At 47.8% G+C, this 26,020-nt stretch overlaps 2 protein-coding genes across 6 annotated transcripts in view; one reads left to right on the top strand and one right to left on the bottom strand.

The window, feature by feature from the left end:
- The first annotated feature begins 205 nt into the window (after window positions 1–205).
- Window positions 206–11,812, top strand: NAGPA (N-acetylglucosamine-1-phosphodiester alpha-N-acetylglucosaminidase). Its single transcript, XM_080557161.1, has 12 exons — window positions 206–359; window positions 474–959; window positions 4,127–4,266; window positions 4,816–4,924; window positions 5,250–5,378; window positions 6,247–6,455; window positions 7,576–7,623; window positions 8,040–8,168; window positions 9,346–9,477; window positions 9,658–9,718; window positions 10,205–10,450; window positions 11,211–11,812. Exons 1-11 carry the CDS (start codon window positions 235–237, stop codon window positions 10,407–10,409), a joined length of 1,773 nt encoding a protein of 590 aa, XP_080413287.1. The 5' UTR covers window positions 206–234; the 3' UTR covers window positions 10,410–10,450; window positions 11,211–11,812.
- Window positions 11,813–12,169: 357 nt separating this feature from the next.
- The window catches only part of SEC14L5 (SEC14 like lipid binding 5), a 39,885-nt gene continuing 26,034 nt past the window's right edge, over window positions 12,170–26,020 (bottom strand). For 4 of the 5 annotated variants that reach the window (XM_080557160.1, XM_080557159.1, XM_080557158.1 and 1 more), the window contains 9 exons: window positions 22,860–23,049; window positions 22,127–22,215; window positions 21,499–21,569; window positions 20,625–20,796; window positions 19,852–19,986; window positions 19,316–19,453; window positions 18,961–19,206; window positions 18,347–18,525; window positions 12,170–17,135 (listed from right to left, as the gene is read on the bottom strand). In XM_080557160.1, coding sequence (XP_080413286.1) covers window positions 17,030–17,135; window positions 18,347–18,525; window positions 18,961–19,206; window positions 19,316–19,453; window positions 19,852–19,986; window positions 20,625–20,796; window positions 21,499–21,569; window positions 22,127–22,215; window positions 22,860–23,049 — 1,326 coding nt within the window. In that variant the 3' untranslated portion in view covers window positions 12,170–17,029. The remainder of the gene's footprint in view (window positions 17,136–18,346; window positions 18,526–18,960; window positions 19,207–19,315; window positions 19,454–19,851; window positions 19,987–20,624; window positions 20,797–21,498; window positions 21,570–22,126; window positions 22,216–22,859; window positions 23,050–26,020) is intronic. The other variant, XR_013939787.1, reaches the window with a different exon arrangement.

Below are 26,020 nucleotides of genomic sequence, written 5' to 3'. Positions count from 1 at the left end.
CCGGGAACAAACGTTAGCTCCGCACGACCCGCAGGAGCGAAGACCCAACCACCGGGGGCTCTGCGGCGGCCTCCCGCCACCCCCCCTCGGCTTCTCCCGCGGCATTTCTGCCCCTTCCCACCCCGCCGCAGAGCCGGGGCTCGCGGCCGCCCTCCCGCGGCACCGCCGTCCCCGGGGCCGGCCGCGGGGCCTCCGGCCGCCAGGGGCCGCGCTGCCGCCGAGCGCCCCCCGAAGATGGCGGCCGCCGTGGCGGCGGGGGCCGCGGGCGGGGATCGCGGGCGGCGGCGGGCGCTGGGCCGGGCGCTGGCGGCGGCGGCGCTGGCGGCGCTGGGCTGGCTGCAGGCGGCGCTCGGCGCCGGGTGAGTGGCGGCCCCGCTGCGCTCCGGGGCCGGGAGGAGGAGGAGGAGGGGGAAGCGGCGGAGCCTCGGCTCCAGCGCCGTGCGCCCCGTAACGCCCCGGTGCTGTCGTTGCAGGGCTGCCCCCGGCCCCCGCCTGCTGCAGCCGTACCCCCCCGGCCGGCACGGCCCTCGGCACCACCACCGCGACGTGCGGGACTGCCAGCCCCTGCAGCACGGCAACGTGACGCACGAGGCATGGCCCGGCGACGGCAGCACGGGCCTGCCCCTGGCCACCACCAGGACCTTCGTCTCCTACGTCCCCTCGGTGGGCGACGGCCGCAGGGTGGTCTACGGCCACTTCACCTTCGTGAGGAACCCCCGCAGGACCCTCTCCGTGCTGGAGCCCGGCGGCGCGGGCGGCTGCCGGGCTCGCCGCAGAGCCCCCGTGGAGGAGACGGCGAGGCTGGGCAAGTGCCTGGTGGCCCAGAACGGCGGCTACTTCGACATGGAGACGGGCGAGTGCCTGGGGAACGTCGTGAGCGATGGGAGGCTGGTGAGGAACGCCCGCGGCCTGCAGAACGCCCAGTTCGGCATCCGGAAGGACGGCACCATGGTGTTCGGGTGAGAACGGGGGGTGGCTGGCGGCCTGCAGGCTGGTAGGGATCGCTCGGGCGGGAAGCACTGCCCAGGCACTGCCTCCGTGGCCTCTCATGGTTAGAGCGTTATCACAGAACGGGAAATCATGATGGTGCTGTGCTCTCTGAAGGTAGGGATGTCCTACCTGGAACCCACTGAGCTCCCGTTGAACCCGTTGGCTTCCTCTCCTAAGATAAGCTGGGTGAGTCACTCTGATGCCCTCTAGCTGCTTGGGGTTCCTCACCTCCTCTCCCAGCTTGGCACACTTGGTGATGGCAGAAGGGGAGAGGGCTCCGTCCTCCCTGCAGAGGAGACAGCGGCAGAGTGCAACTGCCCTGGCTGCGGCATGGAACCGCTGGGCTGGGGGGGAGCCCTGGAGGTGCCGCACCCAGCACCCTGCTTGGAGCAGGGTCAGCTCCTGCAGCTTGCTCGGGGCTGCGTCCAGTGGGGTTTGGGACATATCCAACGATGGGGACAAACCTGTTCCTGTGTGTGACTACTCTTCACAGTAAAAATGTGTCTTATTGTTCAGTGGAAATCCTGACGTCTCGTGGACTGCCTGTATTCCGCTGCGTTGCCCTTCCTGCAGGTACCAGGGTAGTTAAAGTCCCATATGAGCACCAGGGCCTGTGAACACGAAGCTTCTCCCAGTAGTCTGAAGAAGGCCTCATCCACCATTTGCTGATCGGGCAGGATGAGGCGGGCACCCACCGCGACATCACCCCTGTCACTCTGCTGGTGCTCTAATCCTAACCTGTAAGGTCTCACCCTAAGGTCTCTGCTAGCTTGTGCTCGGTGCCTAGGCAGAGCTCCAGGCGTTCCTGCTGCTCTCTCCCGTGAAGGGTTGCTGCGCCCCACTTCTGCTGCCTTCCCTGGGTTCAGTCTTATCCTGAGAAGCCGGTATCCAGCGTTCCAGTCACGCTATCCCACAGTCTCCATGATCCCAATGAAGTTAGAGCCCTGCAGCTGCACTGGCCTCTAATTCCCCATTTTGTGCATTTAGCAGTTTCACATAGGCACCCGTTCTGATTCCCCAGGAAAGGGGTGAAAACTTCCCATGTGAGTCCTCTGGGCACTTCCTTCTTTGTGTGTATATGGTTTAGATCCCCTTCAGGCTTTTGTTGTTGTTGTTGTTATAAAGTCTTTTGTCCATGTCAGCCTGCAGCCATTGCCAACCTGATCTATCACTTCCTCACTTGATTGGGCTATCATCTCGCGGCATCGTTCCTGGTTTAAGGCTCTCCTCACCAGGCTGGCCAGCCTCTTTACAAAAGCAACTGTTGCCTCACTTGGTCAGCTGGATGCCATCTCTGCCTGTCAGTGCTCAGAGAGGGTTCTGTTGTTGTAAAAGCCACATTCCTGTTGCCAGTAGCAGCTGTGCTACCACTTAGGCTTGGCTTCACAGAGCTCCCAGCCCCTCTCCTGCTGTAGGGCGCTGACCCTGCTCCGTAGGTGCAGATCTGTGGGAGGAGGAAGAGCTCGCTCCCTCCTGGTGCCAGCGCTGAGTCTTCCAGCCTTCATCAGCGCAGGGTTTGCCAGCCCGGTGAGCAGATTCTGGGTGCTCCTAGTGGCATCGAGGCTTCAGTTTCTGCAGGTTGTTGTCTGTCCATCTCTCTTTTATCATCCCAGCTGCTGTGCAGTGTGCTGACCTCCTCCTGTAGCTCCTTGTCCTGGCAGCACAGCTTCTCAACCAGTCCACGCCAGGACAGGGAGAGGCACCCGGTGTCCCCACAGCCTGAGACTGGAGCGTTGCGTTCTCCCTCCGCAGCTCAGAGTGAATCCAGGTGCCCGCTGTGCCGGGGCTGGTTGGTGCTGCAGCTGCACCCTGTGGTGTCCCTGCATCTGCCCACGCGTGCTGCTCTCAGGGAGCTTACAGCTCCCCACTGCACGAGCTGCGGCATCTCGTGGCTCCTGAGAGCGAGACTTGTGTGTGTGAGCTGTCTGCTCCACTGTCTTCGCAGTTTCCAAAATGCGACGCTAGGGATAGTTGTGGTATGAGTAATTTGGACTGTCAGGGCAGTGGGAAGTAGTCCCCACCTGACCCTCTCACACCGTGCTGTGATCGGCAGGACAGTGCGCTGGGCACGCTGTAACCCCCAGCCTAACAGAGACGTTACCTCCACCACTTAGACTGGGGTTAGGTAACCGCAGGCTTTAAAAGCCGACGGTTGGCTAGCCCATGCTCGTGGTGGCGTGCAGTTCGATCAGCTGTGTTCCTTTTGGATTCACTTCCTAGCACTGAAGGGATTTCTTTCTGCATGTTTTCTATTCAGGTATTTTCAGTTTCACTTTTTTACAAAACGGGATGCTTTATTCGGCTACAGTCATGCACACTAAAACACTAAAAGGTAAGCGTCCAGCTCCCATAGGACATGTCTGGGACATGTGCAGCAATTAGTTTTAAATCAAAAGCTGTCGGAGCTTACAATGAAAGTACAGCTGCTCAGCTCAAGCCTTTGCAGCTGTCCTCCGGGCTGCAAACACCAACCAGCGTCAGATTTTGATGAACCAGGTGTGGCTCAGCACCCTAATTTTTGAGAGAAGACTGTCCCTTGGGAAGCATCCCAGTGACATGAGTTGCCTGAGCACGGCAGTGGTAGCCGAGCAGTCCTTCCTGCTGCCTGACTGTTCGGTGGAAGGTTTTGCTGCCTGGAAGAGCAAAGGAATCTTTCCCAGATGCAGGGGGCAGGTAGCATCCCCCAGTGCCGCTGCAGGCAGCTGGGTGCTGTTTCTGAAAACCCCTTCTAAAGCTGTCCGGTGTCAGTGTTGCGCAGAACGGAAGCCGACAGGCAGCGAGCTGTTAGGGGTGCTCCCGCAGACCCCTGGGGACTTGCCAATGGCTCTGCCCTCGTGTTCTGCCGGATGCTTTCTGCCCTTGTTATCCTGCCTCGGGTCTGCTGACCACGTTGGTGGCAGGAGCTGTGTTGTGCGCAGCGGCCTGGGGCAGTCAGGTCACTGACGGTGGCTTTGTACCACTAGAGAGCTGCCGAAGGGACGCTTTGCACTGCTTGGCTGCTCGTTTTGAACGTAGCTAACATCCACTCAGCCGCCTTTTCCCTTTCTCTGCCTCCGGAGCCCTCTGGCAGCAGCAGAAGCAGCTTTTACGTGACACTGCCGTGACTGGGGCTAACTCCTCCTGCTCTCTTTCCTAGTTACCTGTCCGAGGAAGATGTTCTGGACCAAGCAAACCCTTTTGTTCAGCTTGTGAGCGGAGTGGTTTGGCTCCTGAGAGACGGGGAAGTGTACGTCGGTCAGAGTCAGACGGCTGAGTGTGATGAAACTCAATCCACAGGTAAATACCGTAAAGCTTCAGCCTGGGCAGAGATTGTCCTGGTGAGGCTGTTGGAAGGTGGTGGGAGCTCGGGGAACTGTTGTCTGGTTGCAGTATTTGCTACTCACTTACGAGGGCAACATTTTTTCTGCGCTGCTTTACCCAAGTGTGTGGCAGGTGCGGTACGAGTGCGGCACTCTGCAAGGCGGGGCTGTGCTGGCCTGTTCAGTGCTATCGAAGAGGATTTGCTAAGGACTGTGTGAAGTGGTAGCACGTTTGGTGTTAATGCTTGTCCGGAGAAACTCAAAGCAGGTGCCTCCTGTAGGACATGAAAACTGAGGGCTTCTGTGTCCCCTTCCTTTGTCCCTGTGCCAGACGGAAACCTGACAAGAGTGCTTCTAGGCATGTTATTCCTAGATAGCTCGGATAAACAAGAGGAACCTGGGCTCTGTTCTCACTGTGTTTCAGTTTAGCTGTGCCCTTTGCTGGGAGCTGTTTTGCAGGCAGATGCGTCTAAACAGCCAGTCCCGTCAGCCAGCTGGTGGATGAATTATTTCCTCTCCTGCACAGGAACCTTTGAGAAGTTCATCAATGTGATATCAGCCAGGACTGCAGTTGGACACGACAGCCAAGGGCAGCTGGTCTTGGTTCACGTGGATGGACAGACAGAATCCAGAGGGTAAGGCCAGGGCTGGGGTGAGCCCTCAGGGGAGGTGCAAGTTCAGTCTTGAAATTCTGTCACTAGAGCTGGAGGGACTCTGCAGCTGCCACTAACGTGTTCTAAGGCAGAGACCTGCAGAATTGAAGAGGTCATTTGAAGGCACTGCCTGGTGGTTTGTGGTGCTAGAACGGCAGAGCCACAGGGTGCTACGGCAGCCTTCAGGCAGCGAGTCAGCATACGTGGGATGGGAGAGCTGCTGAGGAGAGGGGCCGAGCTTCTGGCACAGCAGTGCCATCCAAGTCGGATGGCGTGAACGAACAGTGACAACCGTTTGCTTTTGTAGGCTCAACCTCTGGGAAATGGCTGACTTTCTGAAGCAGCAGGGAATCATCAATGCGATCAACCTGGATGGTGGAGGGTCCGCAACACTGGTCCTAAATGGGACCCTCGCAAGCTACCCGTCAGAGCACTGGTAGGTGCTGGCTGCATGTGCCAGGACTGCACAGGAAACTGCGCAGCTCCCGTTAGCGTGCAGAGCCCAGTCCCATCCCTCTGGTCTGCTGGGGAGTCAGTCCTAGCATCGCTCGGAGTTCACAGCGTAAAGGCAAGTGGCAGGTTCTCGGGGAGAGTGACTCTAAATTTAAAGCAATTAGTAACTACCTGTATTTTCCACTTAGTCATCTGGGATTAAAGTTTAGCTGTTTTCAGACATGCAGCAAAGCTGTTTGAGGCGATGGAGTGGCCTCGTGTAGGAACTGGGTATGAAAGCAGCTCTTGACTGAAGAATTCGCAGTTGCATGTTCACCCAAATTTGCAGAGATCTGTCAACAGCGTATTATTTATGGAAGAGAAACACTGACCTGGAGACCTTGCTCTGCCTCAAGTCAGGGTACCTAAAGAATAATTTATGTTAGATTTAGGTTTGCAGCTGTTTCTGACTGCAAACATGAAGTGATTGATTGAAAATTCTGTTTGCCGTCTGGCAGCTAAAAGCCAAGTGTTGCTATTACTGCAGTGATGTCCCTTACATCAAAGGCAATAATGTTCTAATAAAGGCATACTGAACACAAAAGTTAGGAAAGCAAGGACTGCTTACAGGGAGACTTTACTTGCACGTTGCTTTTTTGTAGTTCTGTGTTTGAAATGACTCCTGTCCAATAGGAGCTAATACTTCGGTAAAACGCTGACTCAAATCTAACTTTATATTTTTGCATTATTGACATTCTCCTTTGTCAGTGTGAATCGGGATGAAAATCTGTGGTTGTTACCAACCGGTTTAATGTAGGGCTGGGAGCAGCAAAATGCTTGCACACCTTACGGGACCCATTTTCTGTCCCCAGCACCTTTGACAACATGTGGCGTTGCCCTCGGAGCATCTCGACCATCATGTGCATCCACGAGCCCGCCTGCGAGCCCGCAGACTGCAGCGGTCACGGGGACTGCGTGCAAGGGGAGTGCCGCTGCGCTGGGGACTTCTGGAGAGGCCCAGCCTGTGACGTGCTGGACTGCGGCCCTTCCAACTGCAGCCTGCACGGCACCTGCACGGACTGTGAGTCACTGTGCTGCAACAGGAGGTGCCCCTGGGTGGCACTCGGGGGGACGGGGGTGAATCGCTCACCTGGTCAGAGCAGTGCAGCTCGCTGTAGTACAGGTGTCACGTGCAGAGGCACCACGCTCTGTGTCACAGCGTGTGGTCCTGGCCGGTGCCAGAGTCCTTTCCCATCGTGGGCTGAAGGGTTGCAGCTGATGCCATTTGCCACCAGCAGCAGCTGATTCCCTCCCAGCCGAGGCTGCCCGTGTTTTGGTGCCCAGGCTTCTGGTGCCGCAGGTGCCGATCCCCCTCTTTGCAAGCCAGGAGGGGCTCTGTGCCTCAGCCCTGGTCGTACCTTCTGGTGCACAAAGCTGTTCTTCTCCGTCCCTCCAGGGGTGGAGGCGGTCAGAACATACTGCCTTAGGGAACAGCAGCACTGCCAAGCTAGGACTCAGATTTGGAAGCTAGAGCTGTAATAGGGCTTCACTTCAAACTCCATCTCTCAGATTCCCTTTTTGGCCCCTAGGCTTGTGCTCCTGGTTTTCTTTGTAAATGAGGTGTTGGAAAGGGCAGTGTATTACACTGCATGACAAATAATGCAGCTGAGTTCTGCCCCCTCCCTTTATGGTTCCTTTTTTCCCCCTACTTAGTTACCCCGCATCACAGTTTTTGCAAGTGCAATTGCTGCTCTTCTCTAAACTGGTCTTGAAACCAGCAACTGCTGTAACACACGACCCTCAGCTTTTGCTCTTCTATACCAGCTTACTCCAGTTTTTCCATTTCTTTTGTACCTCCCTGGTTTAACTCACAGCCCAGTTTGAACCAGTGAAATGACTGGGCAGAGCTCACTGGGTGCAGGTGTTGCCAATAGCTGACCCAGAGTTAATAACTCAAAATCCAATCAAGCAGGAGGCGTCTTGGGAAGTGCTGTGTGGGGCAGGTGTAATGGGTGGGGTTTTTGTACCTGACCTCTTTGTGAGTTCAGGATTCCTCGTCTGTGGGTTCCCTGGCAGAGGCAGCCTGATCTCAAGTTAAGAGAGAGACCACCCCAAGAAGCAGAGGCTCCTAATTTTGAGTTCCTGCAATTTCTAAGCATTTCTGTGTTGTTGTTAATGTCTGTTTGTGTATATTTGCACAGCTGGATGCCTGTGTGATGCTGGCTGGGTTGGCAGCAACTGCAGTGAAGGTAATGCTGATTTCTACTCCACTCTAATTCTTTGTAGTCATCAAGAGGACAGCCCAAACTGCTTCCTCGTAGGCTGGCTGGCTGCAGCAGGGGGGAGGTCTCCCAATACTCTTTTCCAAGAGGGAGTAGCAAAGGGCAAGGCTACAACATGCTCTCTTTTTTTGTCAGTGTGAGCTTAACTGCAGCCTGAGACTCTCAAGGTCGGGTTGGTGTGAAGCCCTTTGCAAACTGCCCTTTTCCTGCCACTTGGAGTCATGGTCCGTGGGTGAGACATGCTGCTCCTTGGTTAAGGCACAGACTTTTTTTCTGAGCAGCCGTCAACATCCTGGGCCAGTGAATGCTCTGGGGTATAACATGGGGTGAGACTGCACGTGTTTGTGACAAAGCCTGATGCCATCTCTGCTTGTCTCCTGCAGCTTGTGCAAGCGGTTTCTACGGGGATGCTTGCACCCAGAAATGCCAATGCCAGAACGGTGGCTCCTGCGACCCCGTGCACGGAGCCTGCTCCTGCCCAGCTGGATACTATGGCACCAGCTGTGAGCACGGTAAGGGCTGCTCTGGAAAACAGCCTGGGCTGGGGAGAGGCTTTTTTTGTCATATTCGAGCCACCTCACGTAGGCATCTTAAGTGTGAGCTCTGCTGAACAGTATTAGGCCTCAGCTTCACAGCTGGAGCATAACCTGCTAGCTCTTAAGGGCTCGCCTGTCCCACCTGAATTGACTAAAAAGAAAAGGAACAGAGAGGAGAGAGGAGACATTTTCTTTATCATTAGAAAACTGCAGATACCTCGAGTCTCTGCCCAGAAAAGCTGTGTTGCTTTTTTTGTGTGTGTGTGTAGAAAACAAATACCTGCATGCCCTTCCCTTGAAGGTGCTGCACCAGGCCCTGCCCGCAGGTCACGGTTCGGGTGATCCAAGTCAGTGACTGTGAAAGGCTCTAAAGGGCCCTTCTGGCTTCTGGCCTTGGAATTCCAGCTGTGCACGTGCTGGTGATAACTGAGCTGGCAACATGCTCGGTTGTGTAACTGCAATTTTTCTGAAGTACTGGAGGCTCCTGCCTATCTGCCTGAACAGCCTGCTCTGCTGACAGGACAAGTTAATTACAGCGTGGGTGTAAACTTGCGTGCGCAGTTACTTCAGTGATGCTTTGTTCTCAGCCTAAGAACACTCAGCTAGCCTGATCCCTATTTTACAAAAACCTCCTCCTAGAAGTAAGCAAAATAACAGCAGTTAACTTTGAGTTCAGTGCTTCCAGGCTGATGGAGAATGCACAGTGGGGAGGTAGACCAGCTTTGTCAGGCTGCAGGAAACATGGGGGCTTTGAAGCTGACTATTCAGCACAACTAAAGAGCCTGCTGGATGCCTGTGCTCAGACAGAAGTACCTCCTTCCCTTTAGGAATTGGCCACTTCCCCCCCGCCACCTTTGCTTATGAGCCAAAGAGCAGGCCAGTAGCTCAACGGTGGCAGGGAGAAAAATGCATTGAAAGCAACAATGCTGGAGCCCGCTGTGGTGCCAGAGGCACCATGACTACCTCATCAGCTATATGCAGGGGCTGAGCCTCTCTTACAGCTGCGAGTGTGTCCCTCTTTCCTGGCACTCAGCTGGTGAGACAGGCACAACTGAGCTGGGGGCTAAGGGGGAGCTGCAGGGTGACAGACTGGGTGAGTTCTGAGCACGCAGAGCTCTGATAATAACCAGCTTCTTTGTGATCCATTTCCTAGCATGCCCCATGGGCTGGTATGGGCCAAACTGCCAGCAGCTCTGTGCATGTGAACACGCGTGTCCCTGCGACCGAGAGACGGGCAGCTGTAACATCACCTACGATTTGGCAATACAGGAGCAGCTAAACAAAGGTACCTCTGAGTGCATTGGGGTGGATTATTATTTTTTTAAGTAGTTGGAAGAGCATCTTTGGCACATAATATTCTGTTTGCTTAGTCAACAGGCTTGAGTTTCTGTTATCTTAGCTAAGCTTACCCTTGTTCACTGCAATTTTAGCCCCTCACTAACTTTCTTCCCTCTTTGTTTTCCAGCTGGGCAGTGTTTGGCTTCCCAGAATAAGGGAAAGAGCAAAGAAAAATTCTCTCTGTCAGAGTAAGTGTGTAATACTGGTCACGAATATACACACAGAGTAATGTGAGGCAAAGCGACAAAACCTAGTTGTAAGACAAGTGCTGAGCTGAAGCCACCATCGGTGACAGGTCATGAGCTAAGCCCAGCAGCTTGCACAAACCACCACCTTTCCTCTCCCACTGATGCACTGTATGTCCAGCAAAAGGACCGGGACAGACCCACCACCAGAGCCCGGCTTTGGTAGTATTACTGAAGCTACAGCCCCTCTGCAGGCACTTTGGTCATGCACTAACTGAGGGCAAAGCCAAAACCACCCATCAGCTCTGGCTGCCATAGCAGCCTGTCAGAGCCTTGCACAGAGCCTGCTCTCACCTGCCTGAGAGCACAACCATAAGCTTGAGATGACAGAGAAGAGAGTACAAACCTTGAGAAATCACTTGCACACGGGGAGCATGTGAGGGTGGGTCAGGAGATGTTGCTTATGTGGATTTTTCTTTTATCTGATAGAAGAACCTGGATCTCCATGACCTCTGTCTTGGCTCTGCTTCTTGTGATTAGCACCATGGGAAACATAGGCTTCTTTCTCAAGGCCAGATCAGAGAGGCAACGTAAAAGTGGTGATTATCTCTATCACCCCCTGATGGAGATGAATGGAGAAGCCAGTCATACCTCCACATCTGCTGCCTGTGAGACTGAAGATACTCAGGAATAAATTCAGACACTCCTTTAGAGTCCCAGATGAGAAAAGAAGAGGTATGTTACTCTGCATTTCGTCCTGCGAGTCAGCACTGACTGTTACAGACTGACTAGACCTAGAGTGTAAAACTGCTGACAAACCCAAGACGCTTTTGTTTAAGGAACACCCTTGCTTCTCGCCCAGTCCTGCTGAGAACTCCCTTCCCCAGCTGCTCTGGCTGGAGCGAATGGGATTGCATCTGGGGTTTGGGGTCCCTAGCTGCCATCAGCGGATGCAGGGTGCAAGCAGCAGGCTGGCCTCCACACACACAAGGCAATTCCACAGCTGCAGCAGAAGTAAAGCCAAGGGTACTTCAGAAAGGTCCTTTCTCACAGAGTGATGTAGTCTGTAAGTATCTTTAAGATGCAAGATGAAATGCATGTTGCCTCTAGCATAAAGATAGGCTTAAGGATTATTTGGTCTGTAACTGTCTGCACTTCCCTTCTAAGCTCAGACTTTCATCAAAAAATGAAAAATTGTTTTAAAATGTTAAAACAGGTGCAGCACATGGTAAAACCACGGCATTCTTCTTCCTGGCCCCAGTGGTAGGCTCAAAGGCTGACACACAGACAGGGCTGTGGCTTTCTTGCACCTGACTTTCTTACCTGCCCTATGCTGACTGCAGGGCCAGAGCGTTTTCTTACTGAATCCCTGGTCCTAGGACTAGTCTAACAGGTGCTTCACAAGCACTGAATTTTCAGTAGATTCTTATGGTGTAGCAACATGAGTCAATGCTGGTTGAAAAGCCTCATTCCTGTGTTCTCTCCTACCTCCCAGGAGCAGCGTGCTCTGCTCAGCTGCATGGCCCAGCCAGTGAGGTACCACAGTCTCACGCTCTCACCTGGGGAGAAGAAGAGGAGGCAGCAGCCCGAGCAAGACACTCCTGAGCTGTGGACTGGGCTCACCCTACTCCAGCCCGTTCAGCGTGTGCTTTCCTACCGCCAGGCTGCCCTGGGCCAGCGGTACAGTCCCTACAGCAGCCTTGCTTCTTGCTGCCAGAACTGCCTTTCCCTCCTCAGGGGATGGCAGCCAGCAGGGGCTGGGACCGTGATCGGTACTTCAAGCAACCCAAGATCCTGAACATCTCAGCTGGAAACTGGATGTTTTTATTTGAACACGTAATTGCACACTGAATTAATATGAGTTTGCTTCCATGTGAGGGGAAACTAGCCTTTAACATGCTACTTTAATGCTGCAAATTGGGTTTTTAAAGCCTGTCTGAGCCTGGATGTTTTTAAGCACTCTATTTTTATCTCTTCAAGCAAAGAATATGTAATTTTTGTGCCACTGCTGGCATCAAATCAACCTGTAAACTGAAGATTCTATTATTTTTTTATTTACAGAAGACAATTTGCCACTTGAATAAAGTCAATTAGTAATAATTGCCTGAAACTGGAATTCTTGATGCTCAGCTGCAGAAGGCAGAAACGATCCTTTCCCAGTTAATCTCAGTAGGCCATGCAAAGCCATGAAGCCCTCTTCATTTTCAATATCTATCTATGTTGCAGGATTATGTGTACTGGCCTACTTTGTGGTATAACCATAAACAACAAATGGTGGTTCTACAGGAAAAACTAAAAAACATTTTAGTTATTTAAAAATTAAAAATAACTGGATACAAGCAAGACTTACCTTTGTTTCTGTGGGTACTTAAGTAGAGTAGCACGTGTGCTAAAATTTTCAGAATTTACCTCAGATTTGAAGAGTTGAACTTCATCAAATAATTAGACGTGTTCTTTAGAGATTTTTTTTTAATTTCCAACATACAGAAATGTACAGCTTCTACCAGAACCTACAAACACGATAACTAAGTACATTTTTAGTATCAGATTTGTTGTCAAGTAACACATTACAAAGCACTCTGCATTTTGCTACTGTGCTCTTCAAGAATGCTTCTTTGTTGGCTGAGAAAAATCAGGACCTCAGTACATAAAAACAGACAGGTACAGGGGAGAGAAAGGAAGACACTGCTTGCTAAGAATGTTAATGCCCATTTAATTTCTATGTAGCTAATAGCTTGGAAGTGGATGTCAATGTCATTAAAAGCCAATGCATGTCACACAATACCAATTTAGCCTTCCAAAAGAGAAATAATTAGGTATAAGAATCATCACAATCGAGTGCTGGAAGAATGTTAAAGCTAATAGCATGCAGGAGTCTGACAAATGCATGTCAATTTTAGTCTTTAGAGTCTAATAGCTCAGCTTCTTCCATTGTTTGGCTCACAGTAGAAACACTTCAGATGTTACAGAAGTATGAGCTAGTAAAATACATTTTGAAACCAGATTTCTCTGCCTGTAACAAGCTGGAATTTGCTACTGCGTCAATACCCAACACCTTTCACACCTGAGTTGAATGGTCAAGTTGGGCTCACCAGTCCCTACCAGTTCTGAGCTGCTCTAAGTGTTACAGATTTAAGATGACTAGGTTATGGCATTTTCAAAATCTTTAATGAAGGAACCAAAGATGTCAAAAATAATTCAGGCCTTCTCCAAAGCTCAAAGCATGAACCAGAGGGTTGTACCATTTATTATAAAGAGCTGACCAAAGAATGCAAAACTCAACAGTATTTCAGTTATTTAGTTAAATCTGGATTTATAAATTCTTATTAAGCAGATTTTTCCCCCGTTATTGAAAAATGTGATACAACCAAACTGGCTAGCCACAATTCTGACATGAATAAGGCTGTGTCTGAAACTGCAGCAAACACACCTGTGCAGCCAAAATGACTGCAGTAACTCAGTTTCCTCGGGGCAATCAGGATTACTCTCTGCCACCCAAAAGCAAGGGCTCAGGAAGCCATGAAATAACATGGACCTGCACTATGTGCCTTCCTGCTGACAATGTAAAAGCATGTGGCGTGCCAGTTTTCAGCCTCACACTTGGCACGCACAAAGTGGTAAAGAAGCCAGCAATGCTGCTTTTGCATCCTGCGGACTAGAGTCTCCCGCAGTCCTTTCACAAGACTGAGCTACCTGAAACACACCAAAATGTTTAGCCAAAATGTCTCAGTCACTGTATTTCAGCTTTGCCCTGAAAAACAATGATGTCCGTCTTTAGTGTGCGCCTATCTATGTGCTCTGTCTGTCCTTAGTCCTACTGGGACAGAAGCTAGTAAACAGCAGGGCAGGGCAAGCCTGTAGAAATTGCTAAGAATAGAGGTTTCACATATGGCCATATTTAGTTGTAAACGATGGCACAGCACTGTGTGCCAACATCAACTACAGCGCCGTTTCTCTTGAGATCTTGTATCACACGTTACACATGGCAAGAGCTCTCTGAGGTAGGCATTATGTTCTGTGTATGGAATATCTGAAACGGGAAAGCCCTCATTTACTGAGGAGTTAATTGTTAAGCACCCACCTCATTACCTGAGCACAGCCCAAGCCGACTACATTGAAGAACAGCTGCAGGGGTGCTGCTGAGGAGCAGGGGGTCCTTGCTGCACCTCCAGCTCAGTGCCCAAACCTGGAGCCCACTTTCAGGGTCCTGGCTCATGAGATTTACAAGGAGCCACTGGGAACAGAACCCAGAACTCCTCTTGGTCTCAACTCACGAGAGACTGCTGTGAAGAAAACAGAACGTCTTACTTTCTAAAGCCTGCTGTTTTTTTTTTTTTGTCTTTCTTTCTTTTTTTTAGAAGAAAAATGAGTTTTAGAAAAATTCTGCTTCTCTTGTATCTGCAATTCACAAAGCCAGTTTAAAAAACAAAAACACAGCACAGTAGCCATAACAGAAGGAAGGGAACTACAGCCTGGATGTTATGTCAACATTCAGGGGGAAAAAAAAGGAAAAAATCCATATTGGATTATTTCATTTTTTAGCTAAGTAAATTGAATTGGTAAGTGAAATAATCCAGGCAATTTTGCTTGAAATTGACAAGGGAGAGATCACAAACTGCTTCCCAAGCAGATTTGTGCAGCAATTTCTTGTGGGACAGGAGCAATACTACCAAATGAGGAAAAGATATTTCTTGTGTCCACAGAGCCAGCAGGAGCGAGCTCTCTGCAGGACCAGCCCCTCATCTCTTCCTGGCTCATTCAGAGACCTGCCAGAATGCACCAAGTTCCAGATGCCTCCCCGGCAAGCGTTCAGCACCCAAACCTTTCACTGGTGGGAGGAGAACAGCATACGCCGTGTTTTAAAATTACGAGAACCCAGTGCAATGGGAAAGATTCTTAATCAGAGGAAACCAGTGGAAACACCAGAAACAGGAATGTTACCACCATGGGATGTGACCAAATTAAGTAAGAATCAAGCCATAAAAAGATGAAATCCTGGAACAGCCCAGGGAAGGAAGGGCTGGGTTTGTTCATGATGCTTTAGGAACCAGTTTGAAACTGCATTTCTAGCACCAGAACTAATTATTTCTGCAGGATTTTACATTAAGGATAGACACATGCATTTTAATTCCAGGACTCTTGATTTTCCAGAGCAAAGGTAGTACTTCTCCCTCTTCGTGTTAGACTACAAGTATACTGAAAAAGCAAAAATTGAATCACCTGGGAGAAATGGTAAAGTCTACAGAACAACTGGGGAATTCCCTGAAATCAGAACTTTCCTAGGGCCTGCATAACTAAGTTACCTGTTCTGCTCTCACACTGAGATACAAGGTGGGGGACTAATTTCCTCAGTTCTGTTCCTTTAAAAAAAAAAAAAAAAAGGCAACTTACATAAGCACGTCAACTTCATCTTTTGTTCCAATTATTTGGGATGCTTTTCTCCTTTTTCAGTGCCTGGTGCTTCAAAATCAGCAATTAAATAAAGAAGCAGGATTAGAAGGAATTACTTTACATACATGTTCTCCTTACCTGCACACATTTATCAACCTTAATATAAGCTTGGTGAGAAGGGAAAAGAGACAGGATTGTACTGAGTAGCATGGCCATGGATACCTGAATAGCTGTGCTGGCAAAGAAACTACACCTCCACTGCAAGCTGTGCTTCAATCCTGCCCCAACCCCAGAACCATCTGCACTGTTGCCCAGTGTTGGAACTGGACACTCATGTAGTTCAGGCCAGCCTGAGCGATCCGTGCAGCAGTCACCTCCAGCTGGTAGCGATGGGGTCTCCGCACAGCACTGCTGGATCCTCGAGCAGACATCGGTCTGCATCACAAGTCCCGCGTGTCTGCTAATTGCAAATATCGCCTAAGTGCAACTCAGTATTTGACACCTATTTTTTTTTCCTGCCTAAACAAAAACACAACTTCTCTGCTACCTGCCCCGGTAAATCAATCGCCAGCACCTTTTCTGTGTGTCTGTTCTCTAGCATAATCAATGGAGATTTACAAACACGGTAGTTTTGGCATGTCATGAATGTCATGAAGATGCACCATCTTCTCACAACTCGCAAACGTAATGTAATAATCACTTCTTAATCCTGGGAAACATCCATGTAGAGCCCCAAAAGCTTTGGACTCTAACTTGACCTTGCAGGAAAAGATGACACACAGCCCTTATCCCTAGTGCGATGTATGATACAGCCCTTTACACAAGAATATCCGGCAGTCACAAAAATTAGAAGTAGAAAGATTCTTGGGAGTGAAGACAATCAGTTATTCCTTTCTAAAAGGGAGTTTGTCTCACTAAAAAAAAGTGACTGGATTTAATAAATACTCATTTTTCAAATTATAAATAAGTTAAAAATTAACTTAAAATAAGCTATTATTTGAATAAATATGTTTCAGTAAGTGCTTAAATACATACATGCTTTTTTTCTGAAGTTTTCAAGTTAGCTCACATTATAAAGACTTCTTTAATACTGCCATAAAACTTTGTGCCTTCAGGAAATAAAATATTGCTTTTCTTAGCCCTTTATAATTTGATTCAGTTCCCATCTACTTTGATGAGATGGGTCAGATCTACCTATTATTGCTTGTAAACCTGAGGAGGAAGGATAAATAGTCTATCTTTAAGAAAGATGCTGCTTACTTGAGGCAGGTTCTCTGCCTATACTTTCTAGAAAACAGTTTTGATTTTTGTGTCTCAGTGGGTTAAAAAAATCCAACACATTTCCTAATAGCATCCTGTCAGGTCGGAAGAGGTTTTAGGTTTGACCTGGAACTAGTTTCTAAAATATCCTATTTGTATTAAGGTATTTACAGTTTGCTTCAAGTCCCTGCACCTGAAATGCCCACTTTACTTTCTGATGGGTAAGCGCTACCCTGGGCACCCAGAAAACTGGATTAATTTTGCTACACGTGAATAATCTAGTCCTACAGATCAATCAGATAAGGCAACATCAGTCTCCTCTGCCACACACAGGAAAAGGACTGATTGGAAAGAGCCCTTTAGAGTTCATAGTAACATGGATTCATGCAAACTGACATTCATCCAAAAACACGATCTATGAAAAAGACTACTGGAGAAGTAGGCATCTGATACAGAAGTACTACACCTGCCATTTGAGTGCTAAGTCTTTGTCGAGAACAGCTCCCAGAAGTCACTCGCTGTCCAGCAGCTGCTGCCTGTGATCACACGAACGACTGCCTCACGGCTCAGCCCCTGCAGGCTCTTTGGTTTGGTGCACAGAGCAGCTCTGGGGCAGCCAAGAAGCCCTGAGTGATTTTTCCTTGTGGTGTAGCCTCGTCCTTGCTATCTGGAAAGATGGGAGCTGCTCTGGGACTGGTTGGAAGATGTCGTGGCTCCACTCAGCTGGGAAAACCCGCTGTTGCAAGATTCCAGGCTTGACATGGATCCCCTGGGACAGGACAAAATAGATGTGAAACATGAAACAGGCAGCTATTTCATGGATAACTTTATACATCTGACAGGAGATCAACCTACTCTCTATAATGCTTACAGAAGTATTTTATTTTTTGTCCCATCATTTTCACTGTGGTCTGTACGAATCTCAAGGTTCCTTCCTCTGTGTCACAAGGAAAAGTTATCACAGACATCTTTTTGCTAGCTACAGGTATTACAACTTCCCTCTTGCAGTAAACCTCGGAGTACAATGCATCTGGTCTCTCCATAGGGCTGCATACACAGTTGCTGAGCAGAAAGGAAAACCAGAGAGTGTTCCAAACACAGCATAGCTCAGTGAATGCAGCCACTGCAGCTAACCTGGGACCTCCAGCCTGCTAAGCACCAGAGTCGCAGCTCCAGCACCATTCAGTCTTTGTCTTCAGTCCCTGCCAACGCAGCCTCAAGTCACCACAGCTGTGACTGCGGACTGTTTCCAACACATTTTATGCAGGCAGGGCAAGGAGGAACAGGTTTGAGTGACTGGAGTCAGGAATTTGGTGCTACTCTGAGTCAACAGGGTCTGGCCAGGCCACATTCTCAAGGTCAGCACCTGCCCACCTGCAAGCCTGGTCTACCTAACCCTTTTTCTGGCTCCTAGGAAAGTACTTGTGAAGTATTCAAATTACTGGCTGATTTGAGAAGTACTTTTTGCATTAAAGGAGGCTAGAGGCTATCCTGCAGAGGTTGATGTACACACTTATTGAGAAAGCACACTTCAAGTCACAATAGACATCTTTGTCAAATGCCAAATGAAATCTTTGTCAAATACCAAACGAAATATGAATGAAATAGTTAAGTTACTCAAAAAGTAACTTCTCAGAATGTTCCCAGCTAACATCAAAAAGTTCATCAGCCAAACACCTCCCTCACTTCAGGTAGCTGTAACCAAGAACTGAAGCACAAATTCCACTGGTGGAGATCCAGCCAGCGGCCAGACATCCAGCAAAGAGGAACCTGCTACAAAAGAAAAACCTTTTTACCCACTGCATTAAGGAGACTCCTCTTTCCACATAATACCAACAAGTTTGTGTCCATCTAACTTCTTATCAATGAAATATGCACCCTGTAGAGGTCATTGGTATCTGCATGTTTAAAGTCACACTCAGTCCTCTCATACGGCTTCTCTATTGCAAGCTGTATAGTAACACACACAAGGAAACCTACCTGAAGTCCTTGGATGCAAGCACTTCATAGTAATATATAAGCTTGCACTTGTGACTGGAAACTTGCAGAGAGGCAAGAACATCATCCACCCGAGGGAGGCTAGTGCCAGAACAGGGCAGAGGACCATGCATTTTCCACTGGAGAATGTAAAAGCCGGGCCAGCGAGTCACATGAGATCCCTGGAAATAAAAGAGTACTCCCAAGTGATTACCAGGCATCTTATGAAATAACTGAATGACTTGACAAGAGTCAGAAGGAACTACTGAGCTGACTGCTTGGAGAAACATACATCATTCAACTCATTTTACGTGCCTCAGCCACAGCTCTGTAATCTTAGGTGTTTTTTTTCTTTTTCTTTTTTTTTTTTTTTTTAAATGTTATCTTCAATTAGCTTTTTATCATAGATTATGGAATCTCCTTCCAATGGTTCAGTCTAAACTAGAACTGCCGTAGCAGTCATTTTCACAGGGAATTCAGAGAATGATTACCAGAGCAACTGCTTCCAAACTAGACATGATTTCCCATCCCATCGATTCCTTCCCCTCCCCACCACCAGATCGTTTTGGAGCATGCTAGGATTGTAAGATCCATGCCAGGGCCCAAACACATCTGACCTGGATGCTCTCTCCTTCCCGACAAACCAGTGGAGATTCCATACGACTGTAATCCACACCAAGGACCCACGTCTTATCAATGAGCTGCACATTGTCCCCAGCAGTTGAGGTACTTGGTAACGCGGCTTCTTTATGACTTGTTTCAGGAGCTCGTTTGGAGTGAAAGAGGCTGAACACCACATCTCCCTTCAGGATGTCAAAGTCCCAAGTGATCACAGACTCCCCTTCCAAAATCTCCACGACTATCTAAAAAGGAAATACAACAAGCACGTTGTAAAAAGTCAGGCATTCAGATGGCAGTCAGCATCTTCCTCCCTGCTCTACAAACATGCTTTTTCCCTACAAAGGTTTGTACCTCATGTGGAGCTCCTCTGAGGACGCTCGCAGAATGATAGATAGTTTCTGTCCATAACCGGATGTGATCTGCATTTTCTGGCTCTTCATCTGTTTGATAAAGTGACTTAGGAACAAGCCCGCCTTCTGGAACAGTACACTAGAAGAGTGAGAGACACAAGTAAGAGGGTTCATATTAATCCACTAGTAAAGTACTGAGTCTTCTGAACTCTTGCCAGCTGTCGGACACTGAGGATAGGCACCTTAACTTCGTATAAGGTTTCACAGTAAGGCTAAGTTTTTCCTGAACTATGACCATTTCTCTAATCAGTCTTAGAGAAATTGAAAAACTTAGAGAAGCTGACCTGTGGTTCTCCTATCTAGGGCAACATCATCATTTCAGGGTGAAGACTCCTGTGCACAAGTTACCTGTACAGTGGTTTGTGGTTACCAGAGCAGTGGTACCCCAACCAGAACAGAAATTCAACTGTCTTTCAGAAGGAAGCAGGAGGCTGGTGGGGTGTGTGTGTAGGAGGAGTGGATTTGAGGAAAACTCACCATGCAGTCTCCTCCCAGGAAGTCTGGGATCACCTCTTTGTCCACGTAATCTACCAGCCCTCCCGGACCCTGGTAGTTATTCCCACTGTAAATAAGGAACTTCTGCCTTGTGTTCTCATTGATAAAGGGACTGACCTGGAATAAGTAGACAGAGGACATCACTGTCACCAAGTGAAGTTAGAGGTAATGTTGAGATACAAACTAGAAGACTGGAAGGCCTCATCAGCAGGAATGCAGGCCAGCAGCAGGGTAGAGCTCTGCAACTCTGAAGTGCTCTCCCAAAGTAAGGGATAACAAATAAAATGCTATATCCCCTGACATTTTCTACTTCAGATAAAATAAGTTTGCAGTCACCACGTAACACACTAACCTCACAAGAAATTTATCAAGCACATTCTTACATTGCTATAACTGTCAGCAAGCGCTAGGAAGAACCATATTCATGACTTTTCTCTTCAGTATCCTCCAGCATGAGATTAAAAAAAATCATCTTTTCCCATGAACATGAAAACCCACCCACCACAGGTTACCACTGCTGCACCAGGATGAACAGTTTGGGTCCCAAGTCCTGCCCTGGTAGAATGACAACCATAGGATCAATACACAGCCTGCTCTGTAGCAAAGCTGTGGCCTCTTCAGAAGATCAGGTACAAGCTGCCTGGAAGCTTTTCACTCCCTAACCCTTTGAATAAGCAGAACTTACAATGACTGGATGATTGAGTTATTTGTACGTGTACAACTGCTTATGATCCTGCAGTCCAGATTTCACCCACCAGAGTCCAGAGTACAGGAAAGACCCTGGGTGCTCGCACTATCAGGAGTCTGCCCAGAGTTTCGGGGTAGTTGTCCTCTACAACCTCAATGATTCGAAGCAGGGCCTTAACTCCAGGCCGCCAGAGATGCCGCATATTTAGCCCTTCCAAGTCCACCAGACATGTCCAGGATCTAAATAAACGTGAAGAAAAAGACCAGTCAGAATCTCTCACAGTGCCTGCTCAGCTTAAGAGCCACAAAACTTTTCAGTAACATCATGGCTGCAGCAAGATCTAAAGGCCGTTGAGGTCTTTTTTTGAGATTTCCCTCATAGGTTAAATGAGGGAAACAAGCAGTTCCAGTAAAGAGTAGATCTCTACTCAGGCAGCAGACAGCCTGAATCCAGTGAGCTTTCAGTACACTGGATCCAAAAAAAAAGATAAAACAGACGTTCAACCCTGAAGGTAAGAGTAAAAGCTATCAGTGAGGAAGAGAGTGAAGGTATAGAGACACATTGCTAAAAAAAAATAAATATTAAAAAGTATATTTTAATATATAATAGTATATATATATATTATATATATATAATAGTATATATTATTTCTGGATTAAAAGCACTACAATAGCAAAGTTAACTTCATCTGAAGGGGGACAGAAAAAAAAAAACAAGGAAGGAGCAATACTTGTTTTCATATGAAGCTGTAGAATTTATCTGCATTTAAGTCTGCTATACAAGATACCCCAAAGCCCAAACAAGACCAGCCTGTAAGACACGCACAACACTGCTCTCTGCAGTTTAAACCTAAGAACATCATCTAAAACCTTCACAGAATCATCATCCTCACTACATTCATTCCAACTCAGTAAGGATACAAGAAAACTGACTATACTAACGTGATGGGGCGGCCAAATAGGTTGGTGTTTTCCTCACACCTCTTTTGTCCTTCCTCATTAATTGACAAAACCTGAAATTAAAGACAGGATAGACTGGGATTAGCCTGAGTGTGACTGAAGAACCAGGAGAAACCCAAAAACCTTTAAAAATACACAGCCCAGAAATATTCCCAGTTCCCAGTTGGAGAACTTACAGTGTGCAAAACAGGAAGTCTCTATGTGTTTGGAAGAAAAAGAAAAGCTTCTCTACTGAAAAGTTATGCTGGACGTACAAGGTAGAGATGTTGAAAATCTACTGTGAAGTATAAGAGCCTCAAGGTCAAATGTTATTAACTGAGCTGCATGGAAAATGGCCATGGAAAGCTTACTGTTGAACTGCAAATTATCAGAGAACATCCTTCTGGCCCATTTGTATGATTACCAAAACTTCACATCTGTCTCTGCAGGAAGACAGAGAAGCTAGGCCATGCCAGAGACACTAAGCCAAAGGTATAACTTTGGTTTGTCAGCCACAGAACACAGTGATCACGTCTGTCAAGCAGGTAGATTGCTGCTGCACTACAGCAAGACTTCTAGAGACCCCAAGGGAAATACAGTTCCTCAAGTGAGAAATTAATGTAGATCTTACATGTCGCAGCAGTGATTCTTCTCCCAGGGCTTTCACCAAACCCTTTGTGTCCATCTGGCCAAGACGAAGGATGTAAAGCGGTCGTCCATCTTCAAAACAAACATAAGGGTTTAAAAACAATAACTGAACTTGAAATGCCCAGAGATGTAAAGTTCTTCAGTGCATGCAGAAAAGCGGTATGCAGGTGATTATCCTAACATGCCTGTTGTGAGCAGGGATGTGTCACGTGCCTGCGAGAGAAACTGTTTAATGGGCTGCTAGGACCATTGACTAGGCAGAGAGTGTCCCGAGTGATAAGACACTGTTTGGTCTTTGGTATTCTTAATTTAGTGAGGCAAAGAGCAACACAGTCAGACTGTCTAGAGCTAGAATCTGCCCTCACATCAAGCACAGGAGGAGAAGCTTCTGCTGCAGACAGAGCCATGTACTGTAGTCTCCCAGACTGTCACTCTAGTACCTTTCACAAATGCCACATTAAATATTTGAACAGGATAAAAATCACATCCAAAGGCCATCCTATCAAGGAGATGCTGCTTTGCACTGGTTCTAGTCTGCCTGATTTGTGCAGAGAAAATAAGGTAACTACAATAGCGAATGGCTATTTACAGATGTTAGAACTCCTTTATTAATGTTTAAAGCATCAATACAATCTTCTCCAAAAACAGACAGGCTACTTATAAGGTCTTATAATGCAAGCTACACTGTAGAATCAGTGTAAGTGGTAGCTTCTAACCTCTGTCTTGATAATGCCATCCTCCGGTGTAGTATTCATCTAGGAGGGCTGGGGGCCTCCAGGACTGTAGGATGTAATCCACCTGGTATTGCTTTCTCCAAGACAGCGACTGACAGAGCATTTCTCGAGCTTTGTCAATGTTGAAGTCACGAGCCCGTAGAAATCGAAGGATATGTTCATCTTTGGGGATCTGAGAGAAAAGAGAAATTGTAAGGATCAGGACTTGTACCACTGCTCTATGAAGCCTGCAGAGCATGCACCAGTTTTAAGATACAGATCAAACATACTTTCCTTCTCCCTCCCGAATCCAACTCAGTGCAGCAGATAGTGATAGGAGCATGAAAGCAGTGACTAATTCGTAGAATCATAGAATTCATGTCCCTTTGAGAGAGATGGGCTTATTAATTTATCAGAGCATTGCACATGCACACACACAGCCTGTGAGAATCCCCTGCACTAAGCGAGCTGATGGCCAGAAGCCCAAGCAAACTCCGGGCTGGCTAAAGTTTCCCTGAGCTACCTGTCCACAAGGACAAACAAAACACTGAATGAAAGTAATACAGCTGCAAGCTTACCTTCCTGTGGGGCAAATTAGCAAAGGATGAAAAGCATTTGTAGGTAACACAATAACCAAGTTAAGCACGTGCTGTTTGGAGGTGGGTCACCACTGTACAGTCTCCTAGCGATCACCCACTAGTGCCACATTTCAGGCCTCTCCTCTGCTTTGGTGCTGGTGTTGTTTGAACAAAAAAGCTTTCGAGTCCTTCCACAGGCTCACCCCATCCCATTGCACTAACTCTTACCAAAAGAAACAAATCACCCAAAGTCACAGTACACCCCCGCTCAGTTACTCATCCCAACACATTCGGTCAGTAATTCTAGCACCACAGGCACAAAACCCTTCCCAAACCACAGCTGTAGAAGGGATTATTCCAACCTCCTTCCAAATCCCCTATCTTTTTCCCTTAGCTGAAAACCAAAAGAAAACCAGGCAGTAACACTAGGTAGTAGGTAGTATAACAATAACTAATGGATCTCAGAAAATTGGCAAATGGGACTAAAAGCTTGTCAGGTGTCAAAACAGCTGGATTCTAGTTGCATGTACTGTTGATTTCTCTTCTCAGTCCCTTCACCCCAACTCCCCCAAAAGTGTCTGGCCTCATTTGCTGCATCAAGTTTCCATTAAAAATTTAAGTTCTGTAGGGCTAGAATAGTCTCCGGAGCGTCTGTACTGTGCTTAGCACAATGCCAGCCATCTGAGCCCTGCTGTAACACAAAAAAGCGTGCGTTCAGGAGTCAAAGCTCTTTTGTTTGTTCACTGACAGGCTCATGAAAACAGAGAGCAAAGAAGAAAGCAAAGCTGCCGGCAGTGTTTCAAAGGCTGATATGAAGCTGCAAGGGTTACTACGAATTGATTCCGTACAAAGGTGGGTAGAGCTCAGGCAGCCTAGAGCCAAGCCTAGAAGCACCTGAAGAGGAGACGGGAGCTCAGCAGTGGACTTGTCAGTACTAGGTCAGAGGTTGCACTAGGCAGTCTTAGTGGTCTTTTCCAATTTGAATGATTCTACGATTAATGCTGTTCAACACAATGCTCTATTTCAAACACTTTGCAAAACTGCATTTGTATGTCATTTAGAGGAAAAGAGCAGCTTTTCCAAATAGGATCTCAGATGTATTTAGAAGAACATCCCCCAAATTTTCTGCATCATAGTAAAATTAAAGACAGCAGAATTTTCCTTGGATAATTGACATTAGCATTTCTGCTGTTCAGAGAAAGCCATTACTCACAAGATAACAGACAAAAACCCTTTTGTAACAGTCCTGCATATCCTGTAAGAGGAGGGAGAAGGGTTGGCTGTTACACAGGTTTCTTACTTTCAATGGTTTTCAAACCTGGACTGCACATAACTACAGGTAAGAGGCAAATTCAGCACTTATGGACCAGAGGTAGGGATCTCTGAGGGGACTTAGTCTACTCATGATAGAATTAGTCTCTTAATTATCTTTGTCCAACCAAAGCAGCAACACCAACCTGCAAGAAAACAAAGTTTTAATTTCAGCCTGTTGTTCTACTTACTAGCAAATTTGCACATACTGATCTATATGGTGCAAAGCTATTCATTAATAGCTTTAAGTAACTGCACTTTTAACACCATTTGAAGACTGTCTTCAAATACTCAGATTTTCTTTTTAGAGCAATGATAAATCTGATTATTGGAAGGGACAAGGATCCGGATAGTGAAATAGAAAGACAGAAGAGGACAAAAATAAGAATAGACAGGTTCCAAGAAACAGGAGATCTACAAAAAGATCTTTTTGGTAGAGCACTAAGGACATCTCTGCTCCGAATTAAAAAACAGGATGTTACAGCATGATAACAGCCTCTCCAGAGAAAATGCAAGTGGTGTGGGACGAGCTCCTGATTCTGTATTATTCTGACAGGCAACCTGTGATTTAAGAAAAGCACACAGGTGAGCAGGAAGGGGGTTTAAGTATAAATAGCCAGCAGCATCCTTCCCACTTGTTCAAGACCTTGTGGGGAACAGAGCTCACACAACCTACACAAAGGGTACAAGGCAGCTGCCGGCTGTCACAAAGAGCACTCAGCAATCAGCTGTACCTTGCCGAGGTACCTAGCTCAACAAGCAGCTGTCAGGAGGAACAAGAGCTTGTGCAGCTCACGGTGCTCCAAGCACCCCAAGAGGCTATTGTTTCACTTTACTCACATGCTGTCGCTTTACCTTTTCCAGCTTCCATTCCCCAGCCTCTAAGAGGGGAAAAAAACACCCACAGAACAGGCAAACATTTAGAACATGCTTCGTCCATTTGAAACCGAGACCCTTTTAGATCACAGGCATGGATAAAGTCTCACAGTCTTGCTCTCATCTACGGCTCATTTTCAGCTGGATACCCAATAGCTGAGATATCTCCTACCAATCACACAGAAGTCCATGCTGTTTTACTAGACAGGTCACTGTAGACCTGAAAAAACGTGTCCTATATTTCAGAGCACAGCTATGCCTGGGGATCCCTGCCCTTTGTTTTGTGTCTGCTTGTTGCAGTCCTCCAAGGGGTCCTTTGTTCCACTGTGTGTGTGTATATATACGCATACATATCTATACATTCATTCCCATAGTCTTTGTCTGATGATAGCAACCACC

Source organism: Anser brachyrhynchus (assembly GCF_964034855.1).
Source record: "Anser brachyrhynchus genome assembly, chromosome: 15".
Lineage (NCBI taxonomy): Eukaryota > Metazoa > Chordata > Aves > Anseriformes > Anatidae > Anser > Anser brachyrhynchus.
This window is presented reverse-complemented; position numbering and strand designations above follow the sequence as displayed.

Coding starts and splice junctions, on each gene's coding strand:
- NAGPA (XM_080557161.1), top strand. CDS start 235: ATGGCGGCCGCCGTGGCGGCGGGGGCCGCGGGCGGGGATCGCGGGCGG. Junction 4,925..5,249: donor GGACAGACAGAATCCAGAGG/GTAAGGCCAGGG, acceptor TTGCTTTTGTAG/GCTCAACCTCTGGGAAATGG. Junction 6,456..7,575: donor GCACGGCACCTGCACGGACT/GTGAGTCACTGT, acceptor ATATTTGCACAG/CTGGATGCCTGTGTGATGCT.